Source organism: Scylla paramamosain, chromosome 6 (genome assembly GCF_035594125.1).
Source record: "Scylla paramamosain isolate STU-SP2022 chromosome 6, ASM3559412v1, whole genome shotgun sequence".
NCBI lineage: Eukaryota > Metazoa > Arthropoda > Malacostraca > Decapoda > Portunidae > Scylla > Scylla paramamosain.
The window spans coordinates 8,737,501-8,760,939 of NC_087156.1; the positions used below are offsets into that span (position 1 = coordinate 8,737,501).

Here is a 23,439-nt window from a genome sequence, read left to right on the forward strand (position 1 = left end):
TATCATTTTTACACACACACACACACACACACACACACAAACACACACACATACGCACATAATACTCATTCCACATAGGCTCAGATCTGATGGTTCGATAGAAAGAAATTGATAGATAGTTAGCATTACTTTCATTTAGTTTGTTGAGCCCAAAACTAAGGTCAATATTTCTTTTGTATTCTGACAGCTTTTTATGGTGTGAAAAACTTCGTGATGATAAATGAGAGAAGATTTGTTTTACTTCTTATCAAAGCAGCCGAGTAGATTAAAAGAAAAAAAAAAAAACATTATTGGTATATGTCTAATATTTCTGATTCCACAAACAAGTTCTCTTTTCAATACGGCGTACTATAGTGCAAGAAAAAAATAATTTTTGGAAACAAAAAGAAGCAACATATTGTTTCAGTTGATTAATATCCATAATGATCATATTTTTTTTTTTTTTTTTGTCTTTTCAGCCTTCACTTATATATATATATATATATATATATATATATATATATATATATATATATATATATATATATATATATATATATATATATATATATATATATATATATATATATATATATATATATATATATATATATATATTTTTTTATGTAGGAAGGACACTGGCCAAGGGCAACAAAAATCTAATAAAAAAAAATGCCCACTGAAATGCCAGTCCCTTAAAAGGGTCAAAGCAGTGGTCAAAAATTGGTGGATAAGTGTCTTGAAACCTCCCTCATGAAGGAATTCAAGTCATAGGAAGGTGGAAATACAGAAGCAGGCAAGGATTTCCAGAGTTTACCAGAGAAAGGGATGAATGATTGAGAATACTGGTTAACTCTTGCGTTAGAGAGGTGGACAGAATAGGAGTGAGAGAAAGAAGAAAGTCTTGTGCAGCGAGGCCGCGGGAGGAGGGGAGGCATGCAGTTAGCAAGATCAGAAGAGCAGTTGGCATGAAAATAGCGGTAGAAGACAGCTAGATATGCAACATTGCGGCGGTGAGAGAGGGGCTGAAGACAGTCAGTTAGAGGAGAGGAGTTGATGAGACGAAAAGCTTTTGATTCCACCCTGTCTAGAACAGCAGTATGAGTGGAACCCCCCCAGACATGTGAAGCATACTCCATACATGGACGGATAAGGCCCTTGTACAGAGTTAGCAGCTGGGGGGGTGAGAAAAACTGGCGGAGACGTCTCAGAACACCTAACTTCATAGAAGCTGTTTTAGCTAGAGATGAGATGTGAAGTTTCCAGTTCAGATTATAAGTAAAGGACAGACCGAGGATGTTCAGTGTAGAAGAGGGGGACAGTTGAGTGTCATTGAAGAAGAGGGGATAGTTGTCTGGAAGATTGTGTCGAGTTGATAGATGGAGGAATTGAGTTTTTGAGGCATTGAACAATACCAAGTTTGCTCTGCCCCAATCAGAAATTTTAGAAAGATCAGAAGTCAGGCGTTCTGTGGCTTCCCTGCGTGATATGTTTACCTCCTGAAGGGTTGGACGTCTATGAAAAGACGTGGAAAAGTGCAGGGTGGTATCATCAGCATAGGAGTGGATAGGACAAGAAGTTTGGTTTAGAAGATCATTAATGAATAATAAGAAGAGAGTGGGTGACAGGACAGAACCCTGAGGAACACCACTGTTAATAGATTTAGGAGAAGAACAGTGACCGTCTACCACAGCAGCAATAGAACGGTCAGAAAGGAAACTTGAGATGAAGTTACAGAGAGAAGGATAGAAACCGTAGGAGGGTAGTTTGGAAAATATAGCTTTGTGCCAGACTCTATCAAAGGCTTTTGATATGTCCAAGGCAACAGCAAAAGTTTCACCAAAGTCTCTAAAAGAGGATGACCAAGACTCAGTAAGGAAAGCCAGAAGATCACCAGTAGAGCGGCCTTGACGGAACCCATACTGGCGATCAGATAGAAGGTTGTGAAGTGATAGATGTTTAAGAATCTTCCTGTTGAGGATAGATTCAAAAACTTTAGATAAGCAGGAAATTAAAGCAATAGGACGGTAGTTTGAGGGATTAGAGCGGTCACCCTTTTTAGGAACAGGTTGAATGTAGGCAAACTTCCAGCAAGAAGGAAAGGTAGATGTTGACAGACAGAGCTGAAAGAGTTTGACTAGGCAAGGTGCAAGCACGGAGACACAGTTTCGGAGAACAATAGGAGGGACCCCATCAGGTCCATAAGCCTTCCGAGGGTTTAGGCCAGCGAGGGCATGGAAAACATCATTACGAAAAATTTTAATACGTGGCATGAAGTAGTCAGAGGGTGGAGGAGAGGGAGGAAAAAGCCCAGAATCGTCCAAGGTAGAGCTTTTAGCAAAGGTTTGAGCAAAGAGTTCAGCTTTAGAAATAGATGTGATAGCAGTGGTCCCATCTGGTTGAAGTAGAGGAGGGAAAGAAGAAGAAGCAAAGTTATTGGAGATATTTTTGGCTAGATGCCAGAAATCACGAGGGGAGTTAGATCTTGAAAGGTTTTGACATTTTCTGTTAATGAAGGAGTTTTTGGCTAGTTGGAGAACAGACTTGGCATGGTTCCGGGCAGAAATATAAAGTGCATGAGATTCTGGTGAAGGAAGGCTTAAGTACCTTTTGTGGGCCACCTCTCTATCATGTATAGCACGAGAACAAGCTGTGTTAAACCAAGGTTTAGAAGGTTTAGGACGAGAAAAAGAGTGAGGAATGTACGCCTCCATGCCAGACACTATCACCTCTGTTATGCGCTCAGCACACAAAGACGGGTTTCTGACACGGAAGCAGTAGTCATTCCAAGGAAAATCAGCAAAATACCTCCTCAGGTCCCCCAAACTAGCAGAGGCAAAACGCCAGAGGCACCTTCGCTTAGGGGAATCCTGAGGAGGGACTGGAGTGATAGGACAAGATAAAGATATGAGATTGTGATCGGAGGAGCCCAACGGAGAAGAAAGGGTGACAGCATAAGCAGAAGGATTAGAGGTCAGGAAAAGGTCAAGAATGTTGGGCGTATCTCCAAGACGGTCAGGAATACGAGTAGGGTGTTGCACCAATTGCTCTAGGTAATGGAGGATAGCAAAGTTGTAGGCTAGTTCACCAGGATGGTCAGTGGTGGTGAACATTGAAGTCTCCAAGAATGGAGATCTCTGCAAAAGGGAAGAGGGTCAGAATGTGCTCCACTTTGGAAGTTAAGTAGTCAAAGAATTTCTTATAGTCAGAGGAGTTAGGAGAGAGGTATACAGCACAGATAAATTTAGTATGAGAATGACTCTGTAGTCGTAGCCAGATGGTGGAAAACTCGGAAGATTCAAGAGCGTGGGCACGAGAGCAGGTTAAGTCATTGCGCACATAAACGCAGCATCCAGCTTTGGATCTAAAATGAGGATAAAGAAAGTAGGAGGGAACAGAAAAGGGGCTACTGTCAATTGCCTCAGACACCTGAGTTTCAGCGAGGAATTGATTGAAAATTAGATCTTAGACCGCGAATGTTGCAGAAGTTAATGAAGAAAAAGTTGAGGGGGGTGTCAAGACACTTAGGGTCGTCGACGGAAAGGCAGTCCGACCTGGGGACATTTATGGTCCCCTCCCCAGATGGGGACTCCGAGGCCGGTGTAGGAGTCGCCATGATTTTAAAATTTTTTGAGTGAAGGGTGTGTGTGTTATTAGGTGCTTGTAGTTTTGTGTGGAGGAAGAGAGTTGTCTTTAGAGGGCAGGCTGTGACTACCCCCTTGTGTTGTGAGACACAAAGGGAAACGTTCAGTGAGGTCACAGCTGGGTTTAATGATAAGTTCACAGCACCCCCTGAACAGTGCTTTAGACCTCACTGGGAGTAATTATCGTTTCGGCAGGTGTCTACTGCCTCCTCCATAAACTGAATATATATATATATATATATATATATATATATATATATATATATATATATATATATATATATATATATATATATATATATATATATATATATATATATATATATATATATATATATATATATTCTATACTTCATGATGGAAAATAAAAAGGATTTTTTCATTTTACTTCTTAAAGGAATATCAAGTGGATTATAGAAGTAAATATTCTTGTATGTCATTTCTGACATTTTGTTCTCCGTTTACCAACAATTCATGGTTCCATAAATTAAACTGTCTTCAATATAGGATGGTTTTGTGCAAGAAAAATTTTCGGGGGCGACTAGTAAAAGCAACATATTTTTTCAGTTCATTAATATCCTTAATCAACATTTTTTTTGTTAGTGTTTTAAGGCTTCACTTATATATGAAATGAACATTAAAAAAAATATAACAATAGTTATTCTAACACGGCAACTTCAACCCGCCCCCATTAAAACAAAGAAGTTAGAGAGTTTAGCAGCTCGTGTTACTTACTTTTGCCTTAACCTGCCTTCACACGCCACCCTGATCCAAACAAATATGTTAATCTATGGATTATATCTTGAATGAATTTAACTTCCCGCTTCATGTTAACAATATTGGTACAAAGGTATTGCGGTCTCATTCCAAGGCGTAACTAATGTCGCGTGCACGACGGAACTCATGTCCAATAGGCGGAACTGGGAGTCATTTATGCTACATAGGTACTCATTCTCTATGAAAACTTTATCTTAACATGATTTTTGACTAAGGGAGATTTTCTACCAATATATCCCAAACATGGCACTGCCACACTGTCAATGCGTTATATTGTAAACTGAAGAAAAACATCTTTCATGTAATAAATCTTCAGCTGCTGTTTACTTAGAAAAATATTAATATTTGTTAAGTGTAAACAACATGTTAAATGTTCTTATTACGATAGATTGTAACGCATATATGACACTAGGCAAGTTCAGTCAACGTGACCCCAATACAGCTGCCTCGTAGATGAACACTGTCCTTTTCTGAGCACATAAGGAATTGAATGGAATAGGTCTGATCGCATGATGACAGTTTGGGTTGCGGCAATGAAAAACACTGAAAAGATTTGCTCTCACAGCATCAGAAATGAGAAAGACGTAATAGAACGATACTGTAACAAATGGAGTGGATCTCCGCAAGTGGAGTTGGCCTTAATCTTTGTAGAGCGCGCCACGTTGACACCGGTTGGAAGGAAAAAACAATTAGCAGAGTCCCTTGTGAGCTGAGATGTAGGTGTGGGATTGTACGATACAGTTGGACAATGCTGTTGAGTTCCTTCGGGACGCCCAAAATCTGTTCATCCACACAGACAAAACCATATACAATATACGCCAAAGTGAAAGACGGTTTTCGTAAGTTTAGACCTCATGTACCAGCACCTGCAGAAAATATTATAGAAGCCATAGAATTTTCTGGGCATGGAAACTGTCTAGCAATGTAGAAGGCGGGAAGGCAGAATGTAAGAAGAGTATGAACGTCAATGTAAAGAATGCGTGGCAAAAAACGCTGCAGACGAAAAAGCATCACGCCGGGCAAGAGACACTTTGGCCATGGAAGCCGTATATCACACACTTCTACACAGATATGGCCGACTTTATACAATGGGCCGTTGAGAGCACTGCATATTAAGCTTTAAAATGTGTAATTCGGGTGGATTTGATAGATCTATTCTTTTTACATTACAGGCACCCTTCTCCCACACACACACACACACACACACACACACACACACACACACACACACACACACACACACACACACACACTGCACACACTCACATACCGTGGTCTCAACTTTTCAAAGCCTCACTCAGACACAGCAGACCGAGGGGACTTCAGAAATTGGCAGCTATACGAGATCATTCCCAGACCAACTTACTTATGTCGACCATGACATTGCAATGTCCCCACTATGTCTGCAAGGCTCCACGATACCCAACAACAGCCATACCATCGTCACCTGCCTACCTAGTGATGCCCCTCCCACAAATCACGCTTTCCGACACCACAGCACTTAGATATATATCACTGAGTGTTTCTCGGTTAGTTAGATGGATAGATACGTAGACAAATAAATAGAGAGATAGACAGATGGTATACTCGTAGTTAACTGCAAAAACTGTACCTCATTTCACGAATGAGACGTGTAAATTGGGTGAAAAGTCTGCAACCAATAAAGAAAACCTCAAGCAAAGGAAGATAGTGTTCTTCCAAGAAAGTCAATCAAACTATGGGGTGTGCGCTTGGTGCACAAACTGGTAGTCTCGTCTATCATGTTACATCTACTAATACTGTTTCATCATACACTGTAGATCCATGTAATATTCAGAATATTTCTCGTATGGGATTCCTATGATGTTTGGAAAATATTTAGTAACAGATTTAATTTAGATATGTACTTCACCATTACCTATCGCATTTTCTCGTAATATTATTTTTGCTTCTCGTCGCTGCTACACCTGGTCCTTCTCTTGTTGAAAATGTATTTCTACATCACCAGTACATATGTGAGAGCTGCCTGGGTCACTTTCGCTCCACAACTACTTCTGGTCCGTGGCAGAAGCTTCGACATATCACCTCCTCAGAAGTACCTTTTGCACATGAGACTTGTGCCTCGACAAATGCACCTTTAAAAGTGTTATATTTGGACCTGTGATGCATAGCGCACTCCGTTTTTGTAATTCATATTACGGAATGATTTTTTTTATTTGTTTTAAAATCTATAAGACTCAAAGCAAAAAAAAAAAAAAACAAATATTAGAGAACGCTATCACCATCTACATGTGACATGTATTATCACAATGGACAGAAGCTTCCGAATAATATTACAGGCTTCCGATGGCAGAACCACGTAGAGATAAGTTTCTGAACTAGGAAAAATGTTTAACACTAATCTCTATCAGTCAATTTCTTCAAACTAGTTTGGCAAATTCATCGCTGTCTTGTGTTTTATTATTATTATTATCATTATTATCATTATTATTATTATTATTATTATTATTATTATTATTATTATTATTATTACTATTATTATTATTATTATTATTATTATTATTATTATTACTGTTATTATTATTATTATCATTATTATTATTATTATTATTATTATTTTTATTATTATTGTAATCATTACTATTATTATTATCATTATTATTATTATTATTATTATTATTATTATTATTATAATAATAATAATAATAATAATAATTATTATTATTATTATTATTATTATTATTATTATTATTATTATTATTATTATTATTATTATTATTATTATTATTGTTATTATTATTATTATTATTATTATTATTATTATTATTATTATAAAACACTGCCTTCACTAAACAACTGCACTTTCTTCTGTTGGCGATTTTCCTGAAGAAAATGTTTGTTAACCAGTAGGTAAAATAATGATACCTAATCTGCCTGCTAAACCCCAACATATCTGAGACATAAACCTCTTCAGACAGGGGTGCAGACATGTGCATCGTTAAGACGTACTATTACTTACTCACATAAGTATGAGAACATCCCCCTCCCTGCAGAACAAGTAACGCTGCAAATAACATTGTATTTTCTTTATTGTTCAGTTATCTCCACTGACTTCAGAAGGAAGGCGGAGAACGTTCTAACTTCCTTGCTTTTGAGCATAAGCATAAATTCGGTACGCGAGACTTGTCAGAGATTTCAGTCGAGAGAGTGTGGCACTAATATTAATCACCGTAATTTTTTTTTCTGATAGGCACAGAATTCATATATATATATATATATATATATATATATATATATATATATATATATATATATATATATATATATATATATATATATATATATATATATATATATATATATATATATATATATATATATATATATATATATATATATATATTAAATGAAATATGGCATCCCTAGACTCGATTAACGAGAATATTTTAAAATAATTGGGTGGAATTTTTCTGACTACAAACTTAATCGTGGAAATGATGGCGTGTGAACACCAAAGACTAACATGGATGCAACATCACAACGTTTACCCCGCCTCTTTTTTTTTTTTTTTTTAACAAGCAATACTAACTGAAGAAAATTAGAATTATTGTCACAAAAGGTCGCTCTTCAAAGTTTAGTTCATCGATCCTGCAGTTACTCGAAATGTGTGAGAGGAACTAGAACAAGCGAGTGAATGTGGGACCTTCACTCATCATGGGAAAGAAGGAAAGATCATAAATATGTGATGTATACGTAAGGTTGGCAATGTACAAGTATGCACATTCAAGTTGACAAAATCTTACTTAGAGACGTAAAGTGGAATGGAGGAAATAAAAAAAAAAAAGAGATGCGTGGATTAAAATAGGAAGCATATATCGAAAGTTTCCAAACAGCTTTATTTTTGACATCGAAGTGTAATAAACATACAAAAAAACTACAAAACACACAAGCTTTCACTGTGTGTTAAGAAAACAACAACGTTAAAACCCATTATCATATTGCCTTTGCTGATAAGAAATACAAAATAAAATTTTCCCACATGCACATTTCTCATTCCCAGGAACACGATATCACATATAAATAGAGTTACCTTGCAGAAAGGGACACTCGTATCCATCCTGGGCAGTCATGAAGACCCTCGTGCTGTGCCTGCTTGTTGCCGGGGCCTTAGGTCAGTGCCTCCATGCAGCAATGCACTATTCAACTGTTCTTCTGTCTGACAAACAATATTTCTAACATTGACTTTCTTTCTACCCACAGCCGCCCCATCCCGCAAGCCCACCTTCCGTCGGGGACTGAACAGGATTGTTGGCGGTGAGGACACAGTTCACGGCGAATTTCAGTACCAACTTAGCCTTCAAGATACGTCGTACAGCAATCCATGGCACTTCTGCGGTGGTACCCTGTACAATGAGCACTGGGGCATCACTGCTTGTCACTGTCTGCAGTATGATGTGGATAATCCAGGAATTGTGCAGGTATTTGCAATAGCCAAATGCTCACATGAAATGCACAAAACCACTTCCATAGTTAGTCAAGATATATTAACTGAGTTGAATCTCTTTGCAGGCTGTGGCTGGTGAATACACTCTTGAGGCAAATGACGGTTCCGAGCAGGCAGCAAGACTGGATGAGATCATCCTCCATCCCTACTTTGATTCTTCGTTACTCGTTAACGACGTCGCCCTCATTCACTTTCCGCAAACAATGGTTTATGACGATTACGTTAATCCCATCGGTCTTCAAGAAGAAAAAGAGCTTGTAGGCGTCGAGTGCACCGTCACGGGATGGGGAGCTTTGTCAGAGGGAGGGAGTGCCGCCACAGTCTTGCAGAAGGTTCATGTCCCTACTGTGTCCGATGAGGAATGTAGAATATCTTACTACGGTATTGAAGATTCCATGATCTGTGCTGGATATCCCGAGGGAGGAAAGGACGCCTGCCAGGGTGACTCTGGTGGACCTATGGTGTGCAAGGGATACCTTACCGGCATCGTGTCCTGGGGCTACGGTTGTGCTCGCCCCAACTATCCGGGGGTCTACACGGAGGTGGCCTACTTTGTGGATTGGATTATTGCCAATGCTGTGTAAATTGTACCATTAAGATGATCAAAGCATGAGACATCAAATTAAATACAATTATGGTGGTTTTCACATATATAAATCCCTCCTTTTTTTTTAAAGCTAAATTGTAGTTTTCAGACACACACACACACACACACACACACACACACACACACACACACACACACACACACACACACACACACACAATATTCATTCCACACAGGCTCAGATCTGATGGTTCGAAACAAGAAAATTGATGGAGAGGTAGCATCACTTCCATTTAGTTTGTTGGATCCGAAACTAAGATCGATGTTTCCTTTTTATTGTATGATGATAAATAAAAAGGATTTCTTTCATTTTACTTCTTAAAGGAATATCGAGTTGATTATAGAAGTAAATATTCTTCTATGTCATTTCTGACATTTTGTTCTTCGCTCAGCAACAATTCAATATAGGATGGTTTTGCGCAAGAAAAATATTTTTTGGGGGAACTACTAAAAGCAACATATTGTTCCAGTTAATTAATATCCATAAGGAACGTTTTTTTTTTTTTTTTTTTTTTAGTCTTTATAGGCCTCTTTTATATATGAATTAAACATCAAGAAAATATAGCAATAGTTATTCTAGTATGGCAACTTCAACAAAACAAAGAATTTAGAGAATCAGTTTGACGGCTCTTGTTACTTACTTTTGCCTTAATCTGCCTTCACACGCCACCCTGATCCAAGGACTAAGATGAATTTGCTATAGAATGTCTCGAATTAATATTCTTTCCCACTTCATGTTAACAATAACGGCGCACCGTAATGCTACACATTATATTAAGTGTAATTATGGTGGTTTTGATGAATGTAATTTATTCTTTGGTAACAATTTGAAACTAAAGAATCGTTTTTACTGACACTCGAACACACTCTCTGCACAGACTCACATACCGTGGTCTGAACTTCTCTAAATCTCACTTAGATACAGCTAAAGGGGGAGTTCAGAAATTGGTATACGAAATCATTCCCAGACTTACTTAGTTATGTTGACCATGAAAGACACAGGAATGTCCCCACTAAGTCCGCAAGGGTTTTACAACAACAGCAACGGCCACACTATCGTCACCTGCCACCTAGTGATGCCCCTCCCACAAATTACGCTATCCGACACCACAGTACGCAGACACATAACACTGAGTGCTTTTGGGTTCGTTAGATAGATAGGTAAATAGGTAGACAGACAGACAGATAGATGGTATACTCGTAGTTGGTAATAGTGAACTAAGAAGAGTCGGGCACCTGGCGAGTGAAGGTTGGTCACCCAAACTACTGGTGGACGACACATTCTGCTCAACTAGTGAGATGTCATACGGGAAATACATTACATATGTCAGGAATGACCTGTATTGGCAGTAAATCAGGTGGAAGATCTCAGGTCAAGACAGAAAGAGTATCCTTCCAAGCATATCAAACCAAGTGTTGAGTGTGGGTTTGGTGCATCAATACAGAAAACTAAAACGGAGTTTAGGATGAGCAAGAACTATGACGAATTAAACTGTTAGTCTCATTTATCATGTTCGTTCTCCTAATATTGTTTCATCATACACTTTAGATCCATGAAATAGTCAGAATACTTCTGGTGTGCGGTTGCTATAAAGTTAGGAGGATATTTAGTGGAGTAAAATTTCATTTAGATATGTTCTTCACCATTACCTAACTCCTCTTCTCTTAAAATTATCTTTCCTTCTAGTCGCTGCGACATCTGGGCCTTCTCATGTCGAAAACGTATGTTTATATCACCAATGCATTTCGGGAATAAATAGGGAACCACAGGACGTTTAGAGTATATATTTGTGTGAAATTCACCATCTGCCGCCACGCGGCTAAGAGCGCCTTCTGCTTCTGTGCGCATCGGTTGTTATCGGTTACTTGTTGTGAAACAACAAACCAGCACATACTCTGGTGTGACGGGTGGTCCTCAACCATCGAAAACAAAATTGTGTGCTACGAGTGTTCTTCAGTCAATGTATGATGCCTGCAGTAATTCCACCTGAAAATTTTATGAGGTGTATGGTTCATATGAAAAACCTCCTTCTTGTGATTTGACGTGCGGTAGGAGTAATGCACCGGTGTGTGTGACTGTGTCCACTGCATTATGACTAAGTCTTAAATGCTTCCTTTCATTGTACTTGGAATGAAGAAGAGACAGCTACGTGGAAAATTAACAATAATCATCCAAGTTACCAGTTGAAAAGGTAAACTGTGCATCAGCGAGATGTCTTGCTGCACTGTGTCTTGTCTACCTGTTAGGAATGTACCATGTAAGAAGTAAATCAGAATAATATAAAGGCGAAAAAAACATCAGACCAGTCGAGTCAAACCAAGTGCCTAGTCAGGCCGTGGACACACAACACAGTCCAAGACTGAGTCACGTTTAGGGTGAGTCAGAGCTGTGGCGAATTAAACTGGATGAGTTTGGCTGGCAGAGAATGCTGGCCTGTCTGTGACATAATTGCAGTCTCGCTTTGCATGGTAAAGGTGCTTCATCTGCATACTGAAGGCGCCATCAACGAGGGACAAAGGACTCCGCCTAACACTTGTCCAAACACTCCTTCTTCCCCCATGTGCCAATCATTGTGTGTGTGTGTGTGTGTGTGTGTGTGTGTGTGTGTGTGTGTGTGTGTGTGTGTGTGTGTGTGTGTGTGTGTGTGTGTGTGTGTGTGTGTGTGCGTGCGTGCGTGCGTGTAATCTTTCATCCCTTTTAGTTATGAATTTTGGACCTCCCTGCCTGCTTCTGTGTTTTCTTCTCCATACGAGTTGAATTCTTTCAATAGGGAGATTTCAAGGCGGCCATAATTTTAGATAACGTTTTTTTTCACTTTAGTCTTTAAGAACTGGAACCTTTAGTTGCCTTTTTTTTCAGCCTCATTTGTTGCCGTTGGCCAGAGTCCATCTTACAATAATACATGAACGATAAGGTCTCTACTTAGAGTAAGCACCTGGGAGTAACGAGAACCAGGTCCAGAGAGGCCATTGAAAATATCACTCCGGAGAATTTTATAAGAGTTATAATATGGTCAGAGAATGGGAATAAGCCCTGAATCATTCATGGTGGAGTTATCAACAAAGGTCTTAAGAGAAAAGTTCAGCTTTTGAGATAGAGGAGTGGCAGTACAGATATCTAGATGAAATAGAGAGTGGAGGAAAAGAAGAAGAAAGATTGCTAGACGTGCCACTGGGAGATTTTGACTCTTCTTATTAACAAATGAGTTTGATAAGTTTTAAAATATATCAGACAAGTCTTCGAACAGAAATATTAAGGACACGATCTTCGACAGACGGAAGATTACGGTACTATCTGTGATATCTATCTTGGATAGCAAAAGAATAAGGTGAGTTAAAACAAGCTTCAGGGTTAGAGAAAGTATGTGGATTGTATCCCTTCATTCTCGAGACGGTTATCTCTGCTATGCACTCTGTATAGAGATGGATCACTAACACAAAAAAACAAATATTTGTTACAGGGAAAATCAAACCAGTATCCTTTCAGGCTCTCCTACTTAGCACTCTTGTAGTGCAAGAAACTCCTCTGCTTTGGTGGATCCAGACTCCAGAGACAATATTGGAGGAATAGAATGGAACATGGAAATAAAATCATGGCTGAAGGAGTCCAATGGTGTTCAACAAAATAAACGGGAAAGCGGGAAGTTAGAGAGTAAGAAAAGGACAAGAATGTTTTGGGGCATCTCTAAGAAGCTCAAGAATGCGAGTAAGATGGTACATTAATTGCATTCTATCATGCAAAATAGTAAAGCTGAAGCGTTAGTGCAAAAAGATAAGAGACAAAGCCGACCGCAAACTTTGATATGTACTCCACTTTTTAAGTCAAATACCCAATGAATATTCCGTAGTCAGAGGAGTCAGGTGAGTGAATTTGATTGTGTTTCATCTCAACAAGAATAAACTTGCGTATTAAGTATGACAATATAGTCTACAACCATACCATTGATCATAACTTTCTAAGATGTACTAAGAATACAGTTAGATATCTTTAAATGAAAAAGATATATGATCCATGTAATAGGACAGCTGGAACTGGAGCCGAGGTTTCTTTTACTACATTTCCAGATACGATATATATATATATATATATATATATATATATATATATATATATATATATATATATATATATATATATATATATATATATATATATATATATATATATATATATATATATATATATATATATATATATATATATATATATATATATATATATATATATATATATATATATATATATATATATAAATATTTATTTATTTATTTATTGTCATATTATTGGCCGAGTTTACCTTGAATGGGATCACGTTTTCTTAGTGTCCTCGTGTTCCGGTTACCTGCCATTCGGGCATTATCCTTATTATTGTTATAAGTAGTGTAAGGCTTATTTACCCATTTTATATCATGTAGTATTATTCTCTCCATAATTTAAGTTCTCTATATCTTTGTATGTATAAGGAAGGAAGTATCATTGAGGTGAAATAGGTTGAGAACGAGGGGAGATTGAGTGGGCAACAACACATTCCAAGGAGGGGAAAGGCAGACCGCCTTGGGTCGTGAAGTGGGGAGGAAGGTGGCGTTTCTCAGGGAAGGATTTTGGTGTGGATTGGTGACGGAGTGAGTTTGTGGAGGTATTAGTGGTGTAGCGGTATAACCTTGATATCCAGGATCAGGTTAGTGAGTCTTTTGTGGTACCAAGAGCTCTTGTCCGCTGAAATTCGGTTGTTGAGTTGTGCCGGTGACGCTGTTGGAAGGGGTCATAGGTTAAACTGGCAGCCATTTTGTGAGTGGAGGTTGTGGTGTTAACCTTGGAAGTTGGTGTTGTGGTGTATTGGTGATTTTAGGGACGATGTTATGGTGTTATGGGTAATCTTTGGTGATGATGGTAATCTCCTGTGAGGCTTGAGGAGGTGAAATACGGGAATTATTGTCTGGGGACGCGGTAATGGCGTCCGGGTAAATTCCTGCGGTTGAGGGGAAATATTTCTGTGACTGGTGGAGGTGTAAACGGGTTCTCTTGGATGTGGGAAGTGACGAGAACGTCATGTAGTAACGTGTACTACCTCATGTTGTTTGTGAATTATTATTAGTATTAATATATGTGCTTGTAACAGAATAATCGTGTTTTCTACCCTCCCAACATGAATCTGGTATTAGAGGTAATTCCAGGTGTGCTGAGTCAAGGTAAAGGTAGAGTGAGAGATAATTCTGGCGATTTCGGATAGGTCGGGTAGGCACTCGAAGCCTTTAAAATCCAGACCTTTAAAACTTTCCGGGATCAGTGTAACGTCCACTTTCTCGGAGAGATAACCGGGATCGTACGATCGCAGGTAAGTAAGCGATCGTGACAGAATATAGGGGCCTGTCCGGGATTCTTCGAACATTTGTGGGGTGTAACGAGTGTTACATGGTGATTGTTGTTGGGAGGAATTTACCTGTGTGAAATATTTCTTTAAAACTGTGCATGTATTGTGGTGAATATTTGGAGGAATACTTTGTGAATATTTTGTGGAGTGTAGTAATTGTACGAGTAATCATGGCCGCTAGACGTGTTGAGATGTTCCTTCTGTCGAGGAGTGTGCATGATTTGTACACACTAACCAGGGAGGAATTATGTTCAGTGGCTGAGAGGTTTCAAGTGGAGTTGAAATCCAAGAAAAAGGAGGAAATGCAGGCGGAGTTGAAAAATGCTCTTGTGGAGAGGAGCTGGTTTGAAAATGATGGTGGTGAAAGTGAAGATAATGATGGGGAGAGTGTAGAGGAAGGTGCTGGGGTCGGTGAGATAAACCTGGGTGCTCTTGGTGGAACAGATGGCCTTTCTAGTAGTGAAAAATTTGAGCTAATGAAACTTCAAATACAGATGCAGAGGGAACAGAAACAGCAAGAGATGGAGTTAAAGAGGGAATTGCAAAAGGAGCAAATGCAGAAAGAGGTGGAGTTGCAACAGATACAGATGCAAAAAGAGATTGAGATAGAAAAGATTAGAGCGGAAAGTAAAAATAAAGTAAATGAGACCAGGGCAGGAAATGGTGCCCAAGGCAACGGGGATTTAGAGAGAAAGGCCATCAGTATGCCTAACTTTGTGGAAGGGGAGGAAGAAAACTTCTTTGTTCAATTTAAAAAAAACTGCAAAGATGATGGGATGGGATGAAAATGATTGGGCATTAATAGTCCAGTCTAAATTTGAGGGAAAGGCCCGAGAGGTATATGTGAATTTGAGTGAGCAAGACGCGCGTGATTATGAAGTGGTAAAGGAAGCGGTGTTGGGATCAACCCTTCTATGTCCGAGTGTGTACCGGGAAAGGTTCCGCAGGACGACAAAACGCCCAGGTGATACTTATCTCGGGATGGCTCGAGAGGTTATCCTTAAACTGGACCGGTGGCTGAAGGCCGAGGAAGCTACTACACTTGAGGAGGTAAAAGGAGTTATGCAGATGGAACAATTTATGAGCCAAATGTCCCTCAGTGTAAAATATGAGCTCATATCACACGACGTGAAAGACGTGATGGAAGCCGGACGCAGATCTGACAAGTACTGTGCGGTCCGTGGGCTGAACGGAGATGAACACCATGGAGGGAGAAGGCCATTCTCCAACAAAAATGATGGTCATCAGAGATATAAGAATGACTGCCAGATGAGCTCGACATCAGTCCACAGATCAAACCAGCCCCGCCCTAACAACTATAGTTTTCCCCACACTTACACCATGCCCCCGCCAGCCGACCGCAACATGAGGTCTACGCCCTATAGGAGTAGGCCCAGGAGCACTACCTATTACCAGAAGGGTAGTGGTGATGAAGGTGCAGTTAAGTGCCTTGGATGTGGAAGTAGCGGGCATAGGAAGTTCCAGTGTTCGAAGGGACGGACAAAGCCAGTGGGAGCAGTTGCCGCCCAAAGAGACCCGATAAAGTATGTGGAGAATATGAATGCAGAGATACCAGAGGAGCCGCCGAAAGATGAGGGCTTTGAGCACTTCACCAGTAAGGGAACAGTGAAGGTGGAGGGAAGTCCAGAGAAGGTGATCAGAATCCTTCGGGATATGGGAGCTAACCAGAGTCTGATCTTAAGTAGTGTACTCCCATGGAATGAGGAGACCAGCACTGGCAGAGAGGTCTCATGCAAGGGTGCAGGAGGCAAGTTCAGTATTCCCCTGCACAAAGTTTGGCTGGACTGTGGATACGTCACTGGAGAGGTGAAGGTTGTGGTGCTGGTTGGGAACGACCTGGCTGGAGGTCGAGTTATCCCTAAACTTCAGATGGTAGACAACCCTCTGATAGGGATGTCAGAAACCACCACTCCGGCAGCAGTCCCTCACTCAACAGATGGGGAGGCAGAGGTGCCTGAATTGTTCCCAGTCTGCGCAGTGACCCGAGCGATGGCCAGGAAGGAACGCATGGACACCGAGGGAACAACGCAGGAGGACGAAGGCCTGGGCGTTCTGTTTGAGGAACCTGATGAAAAAGGAACTAACCCGAAGTGCGCGAGTGGTGAACCGGTTGTAGGTCAGGTGGAGCCCAACCTTGATTTTCTGGTAGAAAAGAACGAGTTGATAAAAGCTCAGGAGAGTGATGAAAGCTATAAGTCTGCTTGGAATGAGGCTAAAAGGCTGAGTGAGCTTGACAATGAGTACGTGGGTTACTACGTGAATAACGGGGTATTAATGAGAAGTTGGAGGCCCCTGACAGCCCCAACCTCCGATCACCGGATGGTGAAAAGGCAGATTGTGGTGCCACGGGTGTATAGGAAGAAAATTTTGGAGATGGCACACGAAGGTAATCTAGCAGGACACCTGGGGGTCAGAAAAACCCTAGGAAAAATCCTGTGTCATTTTTACTGGCCCAGAGTAAGAGGTGATGTGAAAGAGTTTTGTAAAACTTGTGATTTGTGTCAGAAGGTGGGCAAGCCGAACCAGGTGATTCGCCCTGCCCCCCTTCACCCTATACCTGTGGTCGATGAGCCATTCAGTAAGGTGGTGATAGACTGTGTAGGTCCTTTACCAAGGACCCGGAGGGGAAACCAGTACTTGCTGACAATTATGTGTATGTCATCCAGGTTTCCTGAGGCCATTCCCCTCAGGAGTATAAGCTCTAAAAACATTGTGAGGGAACTGGTGAAATTTTTCTCCTGAGTGGGAATTCCTAAGGTGTTGCAGTCAGACCAGGGAAGTAATTTCACTTCTCGCGCGTTCAAGGAAATCCTAAGGGGTCTAAAGATTGAACAGAGACTGTCGAGTGCTTATCCTCAGTCTCAGGGTTGTGTAGAAAGATTTCACCAAACTCTTAAAAACACTCTCAGGATGTATTGTGAGGAGATGAGTGTTCAATGGGATGAGGCATTGCCACTAGCCTTGTTCGCGTTAAGGGACAGTGTGCAGGAGTCAACTGGTTTCAGCCCATTTGAGTTAGTGTATGGGCATGAGGTGAACGGTCCTTTAAGGATGGTGAAAGAAAAATGGTTAGGAGCAGAGGAGCCTCCTACTGTGGTGAAATATGTATCTGATTTCAAGGAGAGATTGATGAGAGCTAGGAAAATTGCTCGGGAAAATTTGAAAAATAGTCAGAGTGAGATGAAAGGCTGGTATGACAAGAAGGCGAGGGCCAGATCTTTTCAGCCTGGGGACAAGGTCTTGGTTCTTTTCCCATTGCAGGGTGATCCTTTCAAAGCCAGGTTCAGCGGGCCTTGGGAGATTGAGAGGAAAATGAGTGATGTGAATTACATCGTAAAAACTCCAGGGAGGAAGAAAAAGAACCAGTTGTGTCATGTAAACATGTTGAAGCCATTTCATGAAAGGGACAGAGAAAATGGAGGTGATGTAGTAGAAGGAGTAAGGACTGTGAGTGTTGTAAATGTAACCACTGAGGCGGAAGAGAAGTGGTCTGAAGTGAAACTGAGCAGGTGTGAAGGGATGGTGCTACAGAACTCAGCTGTGTTAGGGAATTTAAATGATAAACTGTGGCACATGGAGCTGGAGAAGAAGGAAAGGATTAAGGAGATAATTGAAAGGTTCAATTCTTTGTTCCCTGATGCACCTAGAAAAACGAATGTGGTGGTGCACGATGTGGATGTTGGGGAGGCTGAACCCATCAAACAGCATCCCTACAGAGTTTAACCCGCAGAAAAGAGAGATCATGAGAAAAGAAGTAGAGTATATGCTGGAACACGACTTGATTGAGCCCAGTGAGAGCCCATAGAGCTCGCCATGTCTGCTGGTGCCCAAGCCTGGTCAAGAGAGTTTCCGTTTCTGTACGGACTATAGGAAGGTTAACATGGTGACAAAACCTGATGCTTATCCTATCCCTAGAGTTGATTGTATAGATCATGTGGGAAGTGCCAACTTCATAACAAAAATTGACTTGTTAAAGGGATACTGGCAAGTAGGACTCACTGAGAGGGCAAAAGCCATATCAGCTTTTGTCACCATGGATGGATTAAATCAGTACAAAGTTCTTCCGTTTGGGATGAAGAACAGTGGGAGTTCTTTTCAGAGGTTAATGAACAGAGTACTGAAGGGCTTGAAGGGATGTTCTGTGTACATAGATGACATATTGTTGTATACTGAGAGTTGGGAAGAGCATGTGCAGCTGCTGGAGGAAGTTTTCAGGAGGCTGAATGATGCCAACCTTACTGTCAACTTAGCAAAAAGTAATTTCGTGCAAGCTGACGTGGAGTACTTAGGCTTCAAGGTTGGAAAAGGTGAAGTGAGAACCGTGGAAGCTAAGGTGAAAGACATTGTAAATCTCCCTCCACCCACAAATAGGAAGGAGATACTGAGATTCTTAGGGACCAGTGGATATTACAGGCGATTTTGTAAGAATTTCTCTGATGTTGCCATGCCCCTGAACAAGTTGCTGAATAAGAAGTCAAAATTTTGTTGGGATAAGCATTGTGAGGAAGCTTTTGTGGAGATTAAGAAAATGTTAGTCAGTGCCCCAGTGCTGCGCATGCCTGATTATGAAAAACCATTTGTATTGTATGTGGATGCCAGTCAGAATGGTGTGGGTGGTGTGTTAATGCAAGAACATGAGGAAATGGAGCACCCCATAGGCTATTACTCTAAAAAGTTGTTACCATATCAAAGGGCTTACAGCACTATTGAGAAAGAGGTTTTGGGCCTAGTGCTGAGTTTGAGTCATTTTGAAGTGTATGTCAAAGGGACGGGACAGCCTGTGCAGGCCTTCACCGACCACAACCCGCTCATTTTCTTGCATAAAATGAAAAACTCCAATCAGAGGCTGATGAGGTGGTGCCTGGTCTTACAGGACTATGACTTAGAGGTTCACCATGTGAAAGGCAGTGAGAATATTATTGCCGATGCCTTGAGCCGCGCACCATCTAGTCGCGAGGCATCCTAATCAGGTGCCTCACGCCTCTTTTGGGAAGGGGATGTCATATTATTGGCCGAGTTTACCTTGAATGGGATCACGTATATATTTCTATATACGTATATGTATTTCTATATATAGAAATACATGTCCTGGTGCTCATGATGCCTTCTGGTACACACATGGTGGGACGCTGGTTTCCTCAGTGAGGATGTTAACAAAATAATTCCGCGTCTATTTACGTTTTTTTTTTTTTTTTTTTTTTATAAATTTGAATATTTTATTTATTTATTACCCACGGGGAGCCACCCTGCTCCTCACTGCCGTATTGACAGCCCCACCGTCCCGACGACTCTGGGCGCGGAGCAAAAGTTGAGGAACTTGGTTTGTGTGAAGTCCATCTGCCTTCTCACTAAACTTTATTATTAATATTTACTTTCTTTTCAGATCTGTTGAGTTTTTAGACATATGGTGCACGGTCTTTCCCCGCCTCTCCCCGCTGCCAGATGCCGTGCATCTGGGATCCTGTCTGCTGGCTATTTTCCAGATAAATGGAAAAAAGCACTTGTAAGGCTTATTCCAAAACAAGGAAAATCACCCCACAAAGTCGAGAACTACCGTCCTATTTCACTGCTTGAAGTACCAGGCAAAATACTAGAAAGGATTATCAATAAAAGGCTTAGAACACATTTAGAAATCAGTAATATATATAATGAAAACCAATTCGGATTCAGAACAGGGAGAGGCACCACACATGCCCTAGCAGTGATCACTGAACAAATCGCACAACATAAAGCTGATTCGGGACAGTGTCAGGTAATCCTTAGAGATGTTACCAAAGCATTCGACAAGGTATGGCACAACGGGCTAAAATATAAGATTCTGCAATTACAAGTACCTGTTACTGTTGAAAATTTTTTTTCTGTGACTTCCTAGACGACCGATGTGCAGCAATAAAGATCATGAACTACATAGGCCCAACATTTGATTTAGCATGCAGAGTCCCACAAGGGAGTGTCCTCTCTCCCACTCTATAAACGATATACATCAATGATCTTGGAACATTCAACAGTCACATCAACGTATGCTATGCTGACGATATAACACAAATAATAGGGTATTCAGGCAAATCTAAGAATATGATGAATAAACAGACAGAACGGGCAATTCTACAAGTGAACAGATTTGAGAAATTATGGAGGATTCAGACTAATCTCATGAAATTTACACCACTACACCTGGGTGCCTGAGGAACCTAATAGACCTAATAGATTTCCAACCTGAGGGTAAATGTTTAGGACTACATATAACAACAAACAGGTATTACAAACACACACAAGACAGGAAAAATAAAGCACTTGCATCTCTAAAGAAGCTCTATAGACTATAAGAAATACCAAACAAAATTAAAATTCACCTAGTGAAAGCTCTAGTGCTCCTGATCCCAGATTATCCTCCAATACCCACCTTTTCTTTCAGCAAAACCCAAATAAGTAACTTAAAGAAAGTCCAAAATAAAGCCCTAAGATTCGCGACGAATCAAAGATATCCATATCCACATATCCACACTGAACACTATTCAAATACATGAAATGACAAATACACTTCCCCTAAACATCAGGCTGCATGAAAGAGCTAAGAGAATATGGAATAGATTAGAAAGCCTTGAACACCATGCTATGATTAAACTGAAGGAAAACAGAGAAAATATTATTCGATACAACCTGAATTTCCCTAGTAGCCTAAATTTATATAATACTGTACCTGACCCGATATACAAATAATACTTACCATACTCACCTGAGCCTAACCATCCCCGGTTAGGGATGAAGGCCACCAGTAGTGTCTGCAGGCACCTGGCAGCGGAGAGAGGCCCGGGCGGACTCTGCAACAGTCATTGTACAGCAATATTGCTTATTATGTAAAATAAGCATATATGTATATAACTATGTTAAGGATAAAGGTGGCAGAATATATACAAAACAAAGTTAAATAACTATCTATATTTGATACATAAATGGAAGAAGGAAGAGTATGAGACTAAACATTTATAAATGTAAGCATGGTTATTCTTTGGTAAGGCTTTGGGTTAACCAGGCTCTGCTTATAAAAAAAGAAAAAAAATGGCGATCTTTCTAGTTTGGGTGATTAAACCTATTTCATACTTGGCTGAGGAGAGTGTACTGCTATCAAAAACTTCATTTAAAAAATAGTAATGTGCCCTGCCCACAATTATTAATCTACTACTTTCCTTCAATTTCTTTTATTTTACTTCTTCTGTCCAAACTCTTCAATTTTCTCAATCTTTCTACAAGCAAAGCAAAGCAAGCAAAAGCTTGTCATTCTCTACACAACCTCCGAGAAGACAACAACCTCCTCTGCCACTGAAGAAGAGTCAAGGACCCGAAATCGCGATCTGGCGAAGATGATATCCTACGGAAAAATCATCAGTATTCTTACCAAGGAGAATAAGACGCTCTTCGAGAAAAAGAAAACATCATGAAGAAAATCATAAACGTTGAACTCAGTATCACTTTCAACGATATATATATATATATATATATATATATATATATATATATATATATATATATATATATATATATATATATATATATATATATATATATATATACGAGTATATATATATATTGTTAGAGTGGGTGAACTTATGTTATGTTATGTGTTTATTTCAGTAAGTTCTCGCATTTTGTTGTCAATTTTTTTTGTATGTCCCTGTTACATAGGCCCGTATCATGTTCTCACTGTGAATTTACTGCATCCTATTTAGTGATATATTTATTTTTTCCTTTCCTATTTTCCACAGTAGCAGCTAGCGAAAATCGAAACCCATGAAACTGTGATTGTTGAAGTCAAGTATAAAAGAACAAAAATTTCAACCATCCCCTATAGTTTTCATGAAATGTTTTGTTGAATTTAAAATACTTTTGGGAACAGGAAAGCTTTATCTGGCTCACGTGCTTTTCTGGGAGAGGAGGGCGTGTCAAGAGACTAGCTGTTTCATCCCACTTTATCCCTCGCTTAATAGTTAGTTTGCGAGTCAACTTCAGAAAAGTACGACGCATTTTTTAAGAGAGTTAGTATATTTACTTGATTCTGAATATACATATAGGCCATGCGAGTAATTGAGTGATGGGGTAAGTATTAGTCACATATCTTAAAGTTTGGTATCTTGCTCTGGCTATCCACGGATGCCCAAAAAATATCGGTCATGTTGTATATTTTCGTTTGTGTCCATTACTGGGACAGGCAGATTAGCAATCTTCCAGGAGTTGTTTCGTTTTTCAAGTCTAGCTGACTCTAGTATAATGTTCTTTAGTTCAATGCTACTGGCCTTTTGTTGTTGTCATTGTTTGTGTCTTTGTTGGACAGAGGAAATTTCTTTGTGTGTCCTGTGTAGTGTTTGATAATTTCATTTCTCTCCTGATCCCCCAGTCTTCTTAGAGATCTAAGATGAGCAGAATATAGACCGGGCTACAGTAATGTTCTGTGGACAGTGGAAGGACAGATCGTTTGATAGTGATTTTGTCCTCAGGATATTGTGTGTTCTTGTGTGGCGTCAGACACTACCTCACTTCCAAGAACATGAGTGATCAAAG

The 23,439-nt window shown here is 39.9% G+C and overlaps 1 protein-coding gene across 1 annotated transcript; it reads left to right on the forward strand.

Moving 5' to 3' along the window:
* The first annotated feature begins 8,422 nt into the window (after positions 1-8,422).
* LOC135101282 (trypsin-1-like) lies at positions 8,423-9,527 on the forward strand. The gene is made up of 3 exons (XM_064004986.1): positions 8,423-8,550; positions 8,640-8,857; positions 8,949-9,527. Exons 1-3 carry the CDS (start codon positions 8,508-8,510, stop codon positions 9,465-9,467), a joined length of 780 nt encoding a protein of 259 aa, XP_063861056.1. The 5' UTR covers positions 8,423-8,507; the 3' UTR covers positions 9,468-9,527.
* Positions 9,528-23,439: the final 13,912 nt, after the last annotated feature.

What these genes read in the sequence shown, in the direction of transcription:
- LOC135101282 (XM_064004986.1), top strand. Translation starts at nt 8,508, where the DNA reads ATGAAGACCCTCGTGCTGTGCCTGCTTGTTGCCGGGGCCTTAG. An exon ending in GCTTGTTGCCGGGGCCTTAG is followed by an intron (nt 8,551 to 8,639) that starts GTCAGTGCCTCC and finishes TTCTACCCACAG; the next exon opens with CCGCCCCATCCCGCAAGCCC. An exon ending in ATAATCCAGGAATTGTGCAG is followed by an intron (nt 8,858 to 8,948) that starts GTATTTGCAATA and finishes ATCTCTTTGCAG; the next exon opens with GCTGTGGCTGGTGAATACAC.